The sequence below is a fragment of the Triticum aestivum genome, chromosome 4B, assembly GCF_018294505.1.
Source record: "Triticum aestivum cultivar Chinese Spring chromosome 4B, IWGSC CS RefSeq v2.1, whole genome shotgun sequence".
Classification (NCBI taxonomy): Eukaryota; Viridiplantae; Streptophyta; class Magnoliopsida; order Poales; family Poaceae; genus Triticum; species Triticum aestivum.
Window position 1 is genome coordinate 658,420,306 of NC_057804.1, and position 11,861 is coordinate 658,432,166.

At 45.1% G+C, this 11,861-nt stretch overlaps 1 protein-coding gene across 1 annotated transcript in view; it reads right to left on the reverse strand.

Moving 5' to 3' along the window:
- Positions 1 to 4,338, reverse strand: part of LOC123093953 (protein SMAX1-LIKE 3) — a 7,358-nt gene extending 3,020 nt beyond the window's left edge. The window contains exon 1 of the mRNA XM_044516014.1: positions 3,943 to 4,338. Coding sequence (XP_044371949.1) covers positions 3,943 to 3,998 — 56 coding nt within the window. The 5' untranslated portion in view covers positions 3,999 to 4,338. The remainder of the gene's footprint in view (positions 1 to 3,942) is intronic.
- Positions 4,339 to 11,861: the final 7,523 nt, after the last annotated feature.

Consider the following 11,861-nt stretch of genomic DNA (forward strand, 5'->3'; position numbering starts at 1 on the left):
GTTGTTAAGACAATCAACCTTCTAGTAGATGTTTTGGCTTTATCAGTAAAATACTTAAAGTGCGACTCTATTCAAGCTTTTCATCTAGTAAAGAACATTCCCCGCCATCATCACGGCCAGAAAAATGGAGCATCATGTCCTAGACTCCTAGATAAGAAGAGAAAAGGCTCAAATATCATCTACGAAAAAATGTTAATTACATCTATATCTTTTTAATTAGTTCAATGACATCATTGTGGAGATATTTGGTACAAAAAATTTAGTCTTATGAGTAATAATAATAACTTATATTTCAGCGTATTTTGGTCGGTAATGTTTAAAACCTTGTGCGTGGGGGTGGGCGCGGGGTTGCTAAGACCTTCAACCTTTAGCCGTCTGGTTTTATCATTAGTTTAAGAAACATTTGGCGCCATCATGACGGCAGCACACCACGCCCTAGATAGCTAGGTAAGAAGAGGGAAAGCTAAAAAATTCGTCTAAACAAAACAATACGCCAAAAAAATGGATAAACGCCCACGCCATTCTGTGCCAAGTACCTTCCGACCGGGACGGTCTGGAGAGATGGTTGACCTCCTCCGGCGATAATCCCGTCGGCAACCGGATTTGGAGAAGGCGCGACGACGTCGCAGCCTGCTCTTGTTGATTGCTCCAACGAAGCGACAACGCTGGCCCTGACATGGGAGCTCGAGAATCCGGCCGCGCGCATGACGCGGTCGACGCTGGGGTCGTCAAGGACGGAGGCGACGAGCTTCTCAAGTTCGACCTTTCCCCCGGCCCCGCCCGTGCGCCGGCACGGGCGCGCCTGCGCCCGCTTCAGTAAGGCGACAAACGCGTTGGACGGCGCCGGGTCGCCACCGTGGTGGGCCACAGTCACGACGAGGCGGCCGAGGGCGAGGTCCAGGCAGAGGTCGAGCAAGTTGTGCTGCAAGGGGTGGGACTGCGACCTGATGCACGCGGCGCGAAGGATGCTTGCTGGCGCCGGGGACGAGAGCATTGCGCTTGCGATGTGGAGCGGGGTGACCTGCGCGTGCCCCCGCCGCGCTGCCAGGCTCACCGCTTGCCCCACGACGGCGGCCGCGTCCTCCCCCAGCGAGTGCCCGTCGGTGACCCGCATCAGTTGGAGCTAGCGTAGTAGAGGCAGATGTTTCTTCTTTGGTCGAGGTGGGTGCGTGCAGAGATTTATGCATGCATGGCACGGCGGCTGACATGCAGGAGTAATTGCACGGCGGCCGATTCCTGTATCTCTACGTACGGAATATATGCGGTGATCAACATTGGGATCAGTTAACAACCTCGATCGCCTGTCGATGGCATGCATGTCACAGCAATCCTTGATCTGCCCAGACAATCTACCGTACGCTCGAATGAACAGAACTCATGTCCATCTGCATGTACTCATATGGAAATTATGCAGTCCATCAGCAGTCATGGCTGCAGGAAGGGACACCCAAGGACGCCGTGCCTCATGCATGCAATGTAGTCATGGCAGAAGGGTACATAGGGTGACCACACAAATCTACACTACTACTCCCTCCGTCTCAAAATTCCTGTCTTACATTTGTCTAGATACAGATGTATCTAAAACACGAATTTTGAGCTGGAGGAAGTATTAAACAATCAAACAAGAACTATTTTACGTGCACCCCGTAATTAGTCCACAACCCCACATGAACCAATCAGCACCACACGATAGGCCCATAAGTCTCGATCTAATCGTCATTATTGACCTAATATCTTTATGGAGTATGCTTAACAATTACCAATGACTGACCATGCTTCACCAGGGGAGGAAAATGTGGAACTCCACGGCCCGCAGCCCCTACAATCATGCAGTAAAAAAAGAAACTGTTCGCTACGCACACAACGCACCAGGCTTCGCTGTTGACGAACGCGAGCGGACGCCGCAACCACCGCACAGATGAGCCGCCACCAATCTTCCTCGGACCTACGCGAGAGCAGGCCGCCGCCCCACCGCTCCTCCTCTGCTGGATGCGAGTGCAGGCCACTGCCGCTGCCGCCGCCGCCACCGCCTCCGATATTCACCGACGTGCCACATCCTCAAGGTCTCGCCTAAAATGACCGGGGCGACACGGGGTAGGAGGAGATGGCCCCTCCCATCCTGTCACGCTTCCCGGCCCTGCGGCGTCGCATCGCGCCGCGCCTCCGCGCCTCTCCTCCCTGCCGTGCTCCCTCGACATCTAAACCCTAGCGCCATGCGTACGTGACGAGGGCGTTGAAGAGGATGCCGAGGTGTCTGGAGCCACTTTAGGCTCCTATCTAAACTTGGTCGTGTATAAGATCAGGAACAAGCAATTTGGCTTCCAGCAAAGTATTTCTCTTTATATTTCTGTGATTTGATAATACAAACACACAAGTGTATCTAGATCCGTTGGTGGTTGACGATGTGTTTCTGCCTTTAATAAATTCACACATGCAATTCTTGTAGATTGATTGAACTGTTGAACTAAGTGGATGGAGAAAATGAGTTCGTTTCTCAATAAAAAGACTGCCATTTAGCATGGCGTTAAGGTCCACTATTCTGTACATGTGACATATTTCAAAAATAATGAGGTTTGATGTATACATGTTTCATTAGTCATAGCAGCCTCTTGCTTATTTATTTTAGCTAGGTTCAAGTTGAGTAAATATTGGTTATGTAGGTACTCTCCTTGTCTCCACGATACAATCCTGAGTTTCAACCGTAGTATTGTGTGACTAAATTGAAGTGCATAGGTCCTGACCAAACAGTGTTGGAATCTCAACTTCTGGAGCCTGTTGCACCTCCCCTTGTGAATCCAGTGAATGTCCGATCAATAAGCAAGAAGTTCTCCCTGCTCTACTGGAAGCTACTGTTGGTATTGATCTAAGGCCCAACGGGCTGAACAGAAAAAAAGAAGAAGAAGGATAAACTAACGTGAGGGAAGGGGGTAATGAACCAACGTTCGAACCCCTTGATCCCAACTCACGCGCTCTGATCGGGGGCACCCTAACCAACAAGTGGTTTTGGTCCCCCGTCGCCAGCGCACACATAAAAGGATGGGGAGCAGCCGGCACCTACGTTAGACGAGTTCTCGTAAGGTTTACTCCTGCTCCCCACATCCCAAAACCCTAACCGATCTGGGGGAGCGCTGCACGACGGGAAGATCATCTCCTATCACTGCCCCTGTTCCAGGGCAGTGCCGGTGGCGCCCGAGGGACGCCGCTACCCGCTGCGAACATCTACCCCAAGCCTGCATCACGCCTGCATCGAGCAGGCACGGGACTTCGCATCGCCTACACCAATGGCTTCTTCCATTGGTGGTAAGATCACTCAACCCCTCTCTGTTCATATGCAATTAGGTGATCTAATGTCTGGCTTACGATCTGTTAAGTGATCCTACTGGATTAAGTCTAACAATGGTATCTTGAGCATGGTTAAGCCTAGATTAGATCCCTAAGATGATCTCTTTAAGTCTGATGATCATGATTACATACTGATGATTAAGGTTTAAGAATGATGGTTCATGATTAAAGCTAGCCCTCCGTCTCGGTTAGTCTCTAGGGTTAAGAGGTTTCGGTTAATGTCTAAATTGCTGACTTCTTTTCATCCGCAATGAAGCTTATACCACCACTTGGTCAGTAAGGCCCGATTCAAAAAAAGATCAATCACCCCCTTCCCTACTTCAATGGAAAAGGGGATAAGTGCTAGTCAAAGATCCATGTTCTGTTTGCTCAGCTATGCCACGCTTCCGCATCAAGTTTATGTTTGGTAGCACTGATAAAGCCATGTTAAACAATTAGGAGGGGAATCTATGGTTAAGTGGAATCACAAAAGAAATTCCCCAATTTCGTCCGAGGTAGAAAACCTAGAACTTTTATCCCCAAATTTGTTCAAACCCAACATATCCTCAAATCAGAGGCAGAATGTTGTAATTAAGAGCAAAAATGGATCTGAGGAATCACCTAGATGACACCGGCCTTCTGTGTTCGCACGGCCGCCGCCGTTTCGCGCACGCCATGGCCGGGACGCCGCCGCCCTTCGGGGTGGCGCGCGGAATGAAGCAGCAGCCGCCGCTGCTGCGGTCACGCACGCGCGCGTCGCCTGGCCTCCGTGCCTTGGACGTCGCCGTCGCCGTCGAACGCTAGCGCCGGCAGCAGCCAGTGAAATGACGGCGGGATACTCCTGTCCGCTGTACGAGCCGCCATGCGCGTGACGCTGGAGCTACGCTCGCCGGAGGAGCGCGCGGGACTCGGTTCGTTGCACGCTGCTCCGGCGAGGGTAGCCACCGCGCCGCCATGGGCCAGCGAGCCTCAAAGCCGCCGCGCGGTCGCCGCTCCTCTGGAGAGAGCGAGTGAATCGGGAGTGGACGGGGAAATGAGGCTAGGGTTTGACCCAGTGGCAGTTTTGCTCCACTCCGGAGCGATCGGAGCCGTCGGCTCAATCCGACGGACGAAACCGATACGCTGCTCCAGGCGGGCCTTCGGCCGCCTAAACAGGCCATTTTTGCGGCTGGGCTTCGGCCCAAGTTGTCTTAGCCCGTAGAGAACGTGTATTTTTTTAATGTTTTTTTGTTTGCTGGGCTAAAAGTAAAGTTTCTGTGCGTTTTCTGTTTTATTCAGTGCATTTTACGTATTATGATTATTCACAAATGTTCTCCACTGTTATAAATATATAAAAATGCCAGAAAAATGATGCTGAAAATTATGTTTTAGTTTTCTGAATAGAATGGAACCAACGAGAAATTTTATTTAGAAAACTTTTATGAATTAATGTTTGTGTCATTTTATGGCAAATTGATGTTCATCCCATGGTAATATCAATAAATGGTGAATTATTAATGTTGGAAAATTGATATTACACGTGAGATTAATGTGATCATTTTTGTAATACAAACCAACATTGTTTTACATTTTTTGAATCACTCCGTTAATTCCTCATTATTTTCTGCCCAACGGTGATATAATTTGGAGTTAATTTTGCATGAAAATTGATCAAACCAACGTAGGTTAATTTTTGTGCAATTTAATTTTATGATGATGTTCTTTTCCTTTGCTTATGATATTTTGAAATCATGACAGCTTCCGGTCCTCGTGGTCTCGAGAATATCGAACCACTCACGGGAAACAACTTCCAAACTTGGAAGGACTCGTTGCTTTTGCATTTGGGTTGGCATGAGGTTGACCTTGCACTAATGGAAAGTAAACCAGTGGAACCTAAAAAGGATGCCACTAGGTATGCTGAGCTTAAGAAAGCCTACGACACTAAAGTTGAGAAGTGGGAGAGGTCCAATAGAATGGCACTCCTAATTATGAACTTCTCCATCTCCACTGAGATTAAAGGGGCTATTCCCCCTAATGAAAGTGCTGCCGAATATTTGAAATCGGTGGAAGAACAATTTAAAGGCTCAGAGAAAGTGTATGCAGATGAGCTTTTACACAAGCTGCTTGCAAAATATGAAGGAAATGGAAATGTGAGGGAGCACATTTTGAGCATGAGCAATGCCGCGACAAAGCTTAAAACCATGAAGTGTGAATTAAGCGAAGAGCTTCTTGTGATCTTAGTTTTTAGGTCACTACCCTCACAGTTCAATCCATTCAAGATAAACTATAATTCTCTTGAAATCAAATGGAAACTACCTGAACTCATTGCACATTGCGTTCAGGAGGAAGAGAGAATTAAGAGTGAACAGAAAGATCAAGCTTTCCATGTTAGTTCTGGGAAAAGGAAGCATGAGAACCATGCTCATAACAATAATGTGCCCAACAAAAAGCAGTTTTTCAAAAAGAATCCTCAAAAGCCTAAGCAATGCAACGAGGCAAGTTGTTCACATTCCGCTCCTCCAACGGCTATTCCAGTTAATCTTACAAATGCCGCTAGAGAAAGACTTTGCAATTTTTGCAAGCTGCCAAATCATGTCAAGGCGGATTGTCCAGGTTTTCTTAAGTGGCTGAATAAAAGGGGTAAGGATGAGATCACTCTTGTAGATGAATCTCTATATGTTGATTTTTCTGAATCTACATGGTGGATTGACTCAGGTGCGACCGTTCATGTCGCGAATTCTTTGCAGAGATTCCATATAAGCCACACCCTAAAGGGAACAAGAAGACTTAATGTCGCGAATGGGAAGGAGGCTGAAGTTGAAGCCGTGGGCTCCCTCACCTTGAAGTTGCACACTGGTTTCCTACTTCAGCTTAAGGACGTTCTTTATGTGCCTACTTTGAGTAGGAATTTGATTTCAGTTTCATGTTTAGATGATTTTGGTTTTCATTGTACCTTCGGGGAGAAACAATGTTTTTTAAAGTATTGTAATAAGGATGTTGGTCTCGCCGTCCGACGAGGCAAACTTTATATGTTAAATCTTTCCGGTTATCCTATGTGTGTGAATCTCTGCGAAATGAATATGAATGAACGCCATCATAAAAAGAATGGGAGAAGTAACAATCCTTCTTCGAAATTGTGGCATCGTCGCTTGGGCCACATTTTGAGGGGGAGAATGGAACGATTGATTAAAGAAGAAATACTTCATCCGCTAGATTTCTCTGATGCCGGCAATTGTATTAACTGCATTAAGGGAAAATATGTGAAAACAATTAAGAAAGGAGCAGTAAGAGCCACATCGGTCCTTGAACTTATTCATACTGACATATGCGGACCTTTTAACGTAAAGTCTATGGATGGTTTTGATTCCTTCATTACCTTCACAGATGATTTCTCTCGCTATGGCTACATTTACCCCATACGTGATCGATCTGAAGCTTTGGACAAATTTAAGATTTATAAAGCCGAGGTTGAAAATCAACTCAACCTAAAGATCAAAGTAGTACGGTCTGATCGCGGGGGAGAATATTATGGCAGGCATGCTCCTTATGGGCAAATTCCAGGACCATTCGCAAAATATCTTGCTGAAAATGGAATAATTGCCCAATATTCAATGCCTGGTGAACCTCAGCAAAATGGCGTAGCTGAGCGTCGCAACCGCACTCTTATGGACATGGTACGTAGCATGCTTAGTCATGCGAACTTACCAGTAAGCCTTTGGATGGAGGCATTGAAAACAGCTGCACACATCCTAAATCTTGCTCCAACTAAGTCAGCACCAAGCACACCTTACGAGATGTGGGCGGGAAAGAAACCGAGCTTGAATTACTTGCGAGTGTGGGGCTGCCCGGCTGAAGCTAAAGTATTCAATCCACATATTAAGAAATTGGACCCAAAGACAGTTGGTTGTTTTTTCATTAGGTAACCTCATAGAGGAAAAGGATATCGGTTTTATTGCCCAGGTCATACCACTAAGTTTGTGGAAACCAGGCAAGCAGTGTTTTTTGAGGATAATGAAGTCACTGAGGTTAGGGCGATTGATCTCGAGGAGAAGCGGGTGTACGTTCCATCCCCGACTATCCAACAGAACTTTATCCCTATGCCTAATATGCACGAGACACCTACTGGTGATCTCGAACCTGAAGTGGATCCTCAACCCGACGAGGAGCCTCATCATAATGAAGATCCTCAGCCAAATGATGAGCCTCAACCCAATGTTAATCCTCAACCTTCTCAGGCAAGAGAAAATGCACATACTAATGAGCCTACGAGAAGATCACAATGGGAAAAGAAAAAGGCCATCTCTAACGATTATGGCACTTTCATGTGTGAGGATGAAAATGACATAGGGAAGGCACAAGATCCGACCTCATATAAAGAAGCCACTAAAAGTGAAGACTCGTCGAAATGGTTGGTAGCCATGGAAGACGAATTGAAATCTATGAGCTCGAATGATGTTTGGGACTTAGTAGAAGTTCCTGATGGAGCCAAAAGGGTAGGCTGCAAGTGGGTCTACAAAACCAAATATGATTCCAAAGGGAATGTCGAAAGGTTCAAAGCGAGACTTGTAGCAAAGGGTTTTACACAGAGAGAAGGAATCGATTATAAGGAGACATTGTCGCCTGTGTCATCCAAAGATTCTTTTAGAATTGTCATGGCACTTGTAGCTCATTATGATTTGGAGTTGCATCAAATGGATGTCAAGACGGCGTTTTTGAATGGTGACTTAAAAGAAGAAGTTTACATGACTCAACCTGAAGGTTTTGTCGTGGAAGGAAAAGAACATATGGCATGTCGTTTAAAGAAATCCATATATGGCTTGAAGCAAGCTTCACGGCAGTGGTACCTCAAGTTCAACGAGATTATTAGAACTTTTGGTTTTAAAGAGAATGAAGTGGACAACTGCATATATGTTAAATTTAAAGGCAGTAGGTTCACATTTTTAGTCCTATATGTGGATGATATTCTATTGGCTTGCAGCGATAAAGATATGCTGCATGAGACCAAGAGATTTCTATCCTCAAAATTTGACATGAAGGATCTCGGTGAAGCCTCATATGTCCTTGGCATCGAGATTCATCGAGATAGGTCCAAAGGAACATTAGGACTATCGCAAAAGGCATACTTTGAGAGAGTACTAAAGAAATTCAATATGCATAAGTGCTCTTCCTCACCTGCCCCCATAGTTAAGGGTGATAAGTTTGGGACATTCCAATGTCCGAGGAACCAAAATGAAGCTGATCAGATGAAGTCGGTTCCTTATGCTTCAGCTGTCGGAAGCATCATGTATGCTCAAGTATGTACACGCCCTGACTTAGCTTTTGTAACCGGGATGCTTGGCAGATTTCAATCTAATCCAGGACTAGACCACTGGAAGGCCGCAAAGAAAGTCTTGCGTTATATGCAAGGTACTAAAGATTTCATGCTTACATATAGAAAGTCCGATAACCTGGAAGTTATTGGTTATTCAGACTCTGATCTTGCGGGGTGTGTGGATAGTATGAAATCCACGTCAGGTTATATATTCACACTTGCTAGAGGAGCCATATCGTGGAAAAGCTCCAAGCAAAAGATAGTTGCCTCATCTACGATGATAGCAGAATATGTAGCATGTTTTGAGGCCACTGGGCAGGCTGTATTCCTAAAGAATTTCCTTCCCGGACTTAAAGTGGTTGACAGCATTTCCAAACCACTGACATTGTACTGCGATAATGAACCCGCAGTTTTCTATGCAAATAACAACAAGTCAAGTGCTGCTGCCAGACACATTGACCTAAAGCACCGTGTTGTTCAACATAGAATCCAGGATCAAACTATTAATGTTAAGCATATCAGTACGACACGTATGCTTGCGGATCCGCTTACTAAAGGCTTACCACCCAATATATTTCGTGAGCATGTAGCCGACATGGGATTATTGGAAGCCTCTTGATTCTGGAATATTATGGGACCACTAATATAAACCACTCCCAATAAGTAAAATGTTTTCCACTTTGAAATAGGATGTGTGCTATGAGTATTGAGGTTCAATGGCTTTTCATCGGTTGTTGTAACACCTTACTCTGGTATATTATTCCTATGGAGAATGGACATAAGTTATTGAGCCTAACGATCAAGGGGGAGAATGTTGGTATTGATCTAAGGCCCAACGGGCTGAACAGAAAAAAGAAGAAGAAGGATAAACTAACGTGAGGGAAGGGGGTAACGAACCAACGTTCGAACCCCTTGATCCCAACTCACGCGCCCTGATCTGGGGCACCCTAACCAACAAGTGGTTTTGGTCCCCCGTCGCCAGCGCACACATAAAAGGATGGGGAGCAGCCGACACCTACGTTAGACGAGTTCTCGTAAGGTTTACTCCTGCTCCCCACATCCCAAAACCCTAACCGATCTGGGGGAGCGCTGCACGACGGGAAGATCATCTCCTATCACTGCCCCTGTTCCAGGGCAGTGCGGGTGGCGCCCGGAGGGACGCCGCTACCCGCTGCGAACATCTACCCCAAGCCTGCATCACGCCTGCATCGAGCAGGCACGGGACTTCGCATCGCCTACACCAATGGCTTCTTCCATTGGTGGTAAGATCACTCAACCCCTCTCTGTTCATATGCAATTAGGTGATCTAATGCCTGGCTTACGATCTGTTAAGTGATCCTACTGGATTAAGTCTAACAGCTACATCTGAAGATGAAGAGCAGGCTGAAACGACGTTGTGATCAGGTTAATGTTCGATCTTGTGTGATCCGGGACTAATTCGCTGGTGCATGTTAGTGTTGAGTGTCTAACTAGTCATATATCTGTCAGCAGTACTTATTAATAGCTCGATGTGCCAGTAGACTTCTTGGATATGGGTTAGCAGATATGTCAAGTTGTTACCCAACATTAGCCCTTCAGAACTGAAATACAATGCCAACCAACTTTTTTCCCTTTTAGTTAAACAAATCTTAGAGTATAACGCAAACCAACATTTTTTCTTTTGGTATTGAAATGTTCATTTTTGTTTTGCTCGATATATGTTGATGCTCACTTCATTCTGCTAAAATTTCCCTCATGAAGCCTTGCGTTGATGTTGATGCCTATTTGTAGATATTCTTTCACTATTTGTTTTCTTCTATAAAACTTCACTACTACTCCTACCTTCATAGTCATCTGCTAAACTTTTAGTCAAAATAGTTTTTTGTTAGTTCAAAATTTCTTTTTGGCGGGCTACAAGAATGGAGGTTGTGTGGGAAGAGATTGTTGTTGCAGAAGGCCAACTATTGTTGTTCTGTCATGCTGATATTGAATATGCAACTACCTATCCAAGCTCATCAAGAACAAATCAATTTTTTCTTCATAGTTCACTTCTCATCGGGAGGGGCGTTTTGGCTCCCGGGGATACATGCTCCCAGGTATTGCTCCTGGGTGAACAATAATGCGGACAAATATATTAAATCTTTTCAAAAATTCTGAAATTTGTTGTGGATGTTAGTGTTAGTGTCGCAAGCATGCTTGACAATTTTCATGTGAAACGGAATAGCACTGTTTCATCGGTGAAAACACAAATTCAGGGTGACATTTGGGGGTAACATTTTGTGTTCATTTTGTTTATTTTGCACAGGCCAAAATGCTTAACATTTTCGCGTCAAAATTTTCAGGTGGCATTTGGATGTGACTAACTACACATAAAAACATGTCTTGATTTTTTTGACATTTCAAAAATTATTTTTGGGCCTAGAAGCACGTGCTCCCGGGAGCCGAATTGAATTTCCAACTTCTCATCTTGATACATGATGATGTGCTAAAATTTATTGTTTTATTTATAATAATAGTACCATGTCATTTATTTAAATCACTGCCAAGTCATTTATTTAATTCAATGCGTACATTGCTATGTTGCTTAGAGCGGTTGTTCCCCTACTCCGTCGAGTTGTGGCACTTAGTGGCATTGGTTGAGACGTTGACGTCAAAATAGAAAGAAGATTATGGAAAGTTGGACTTGTAAGAAAGTAATCATATTACCGTAGATCTATAATAAATAGAAAGAAAAAATAGTGATTGTAACTGAGTACTTGAATATGCTATTCAAGATTCATAGAATAAGAACGTTACTATTAGTTTGAAATGTGAATGTAGTAGCTTGTTTGGGAGGAAAATGAATTTTCGCATATTATTGTAGCATTAGGCAATACGTGTGTTGCACATGCACGCTTACTAGTGGTCCCAAAACAACTAAAGCCAAACGAAAGACATGAATCATTTTCATCGTGGTTTGCACCACGCCCTGACAAAGATCTTATAAGAGCATCTCCAGAAGTTTCCCAAAAAAAATCCCGCCTCATCGCACCGCCGCACGCCACCAGCTGCCTGCGCCCCCCCCCCAGTGCCGTTGGTTGGCTGAGCTCCGCCGGTGTCTTCCGTGTGTGTGTGTGTGTTTGTGTGTGTGTGAGAGAGAGAGGGGGAGAGAGAGAGAGAGAGATTATCCAGTTGTATTGAGAATCTGCTATAGCAGCACACCCGTAAAACCCAAGAAATTTATAGAAAGAGCCCCAATAACCATTTATAGAGGATGATTTTGTGGGATGCT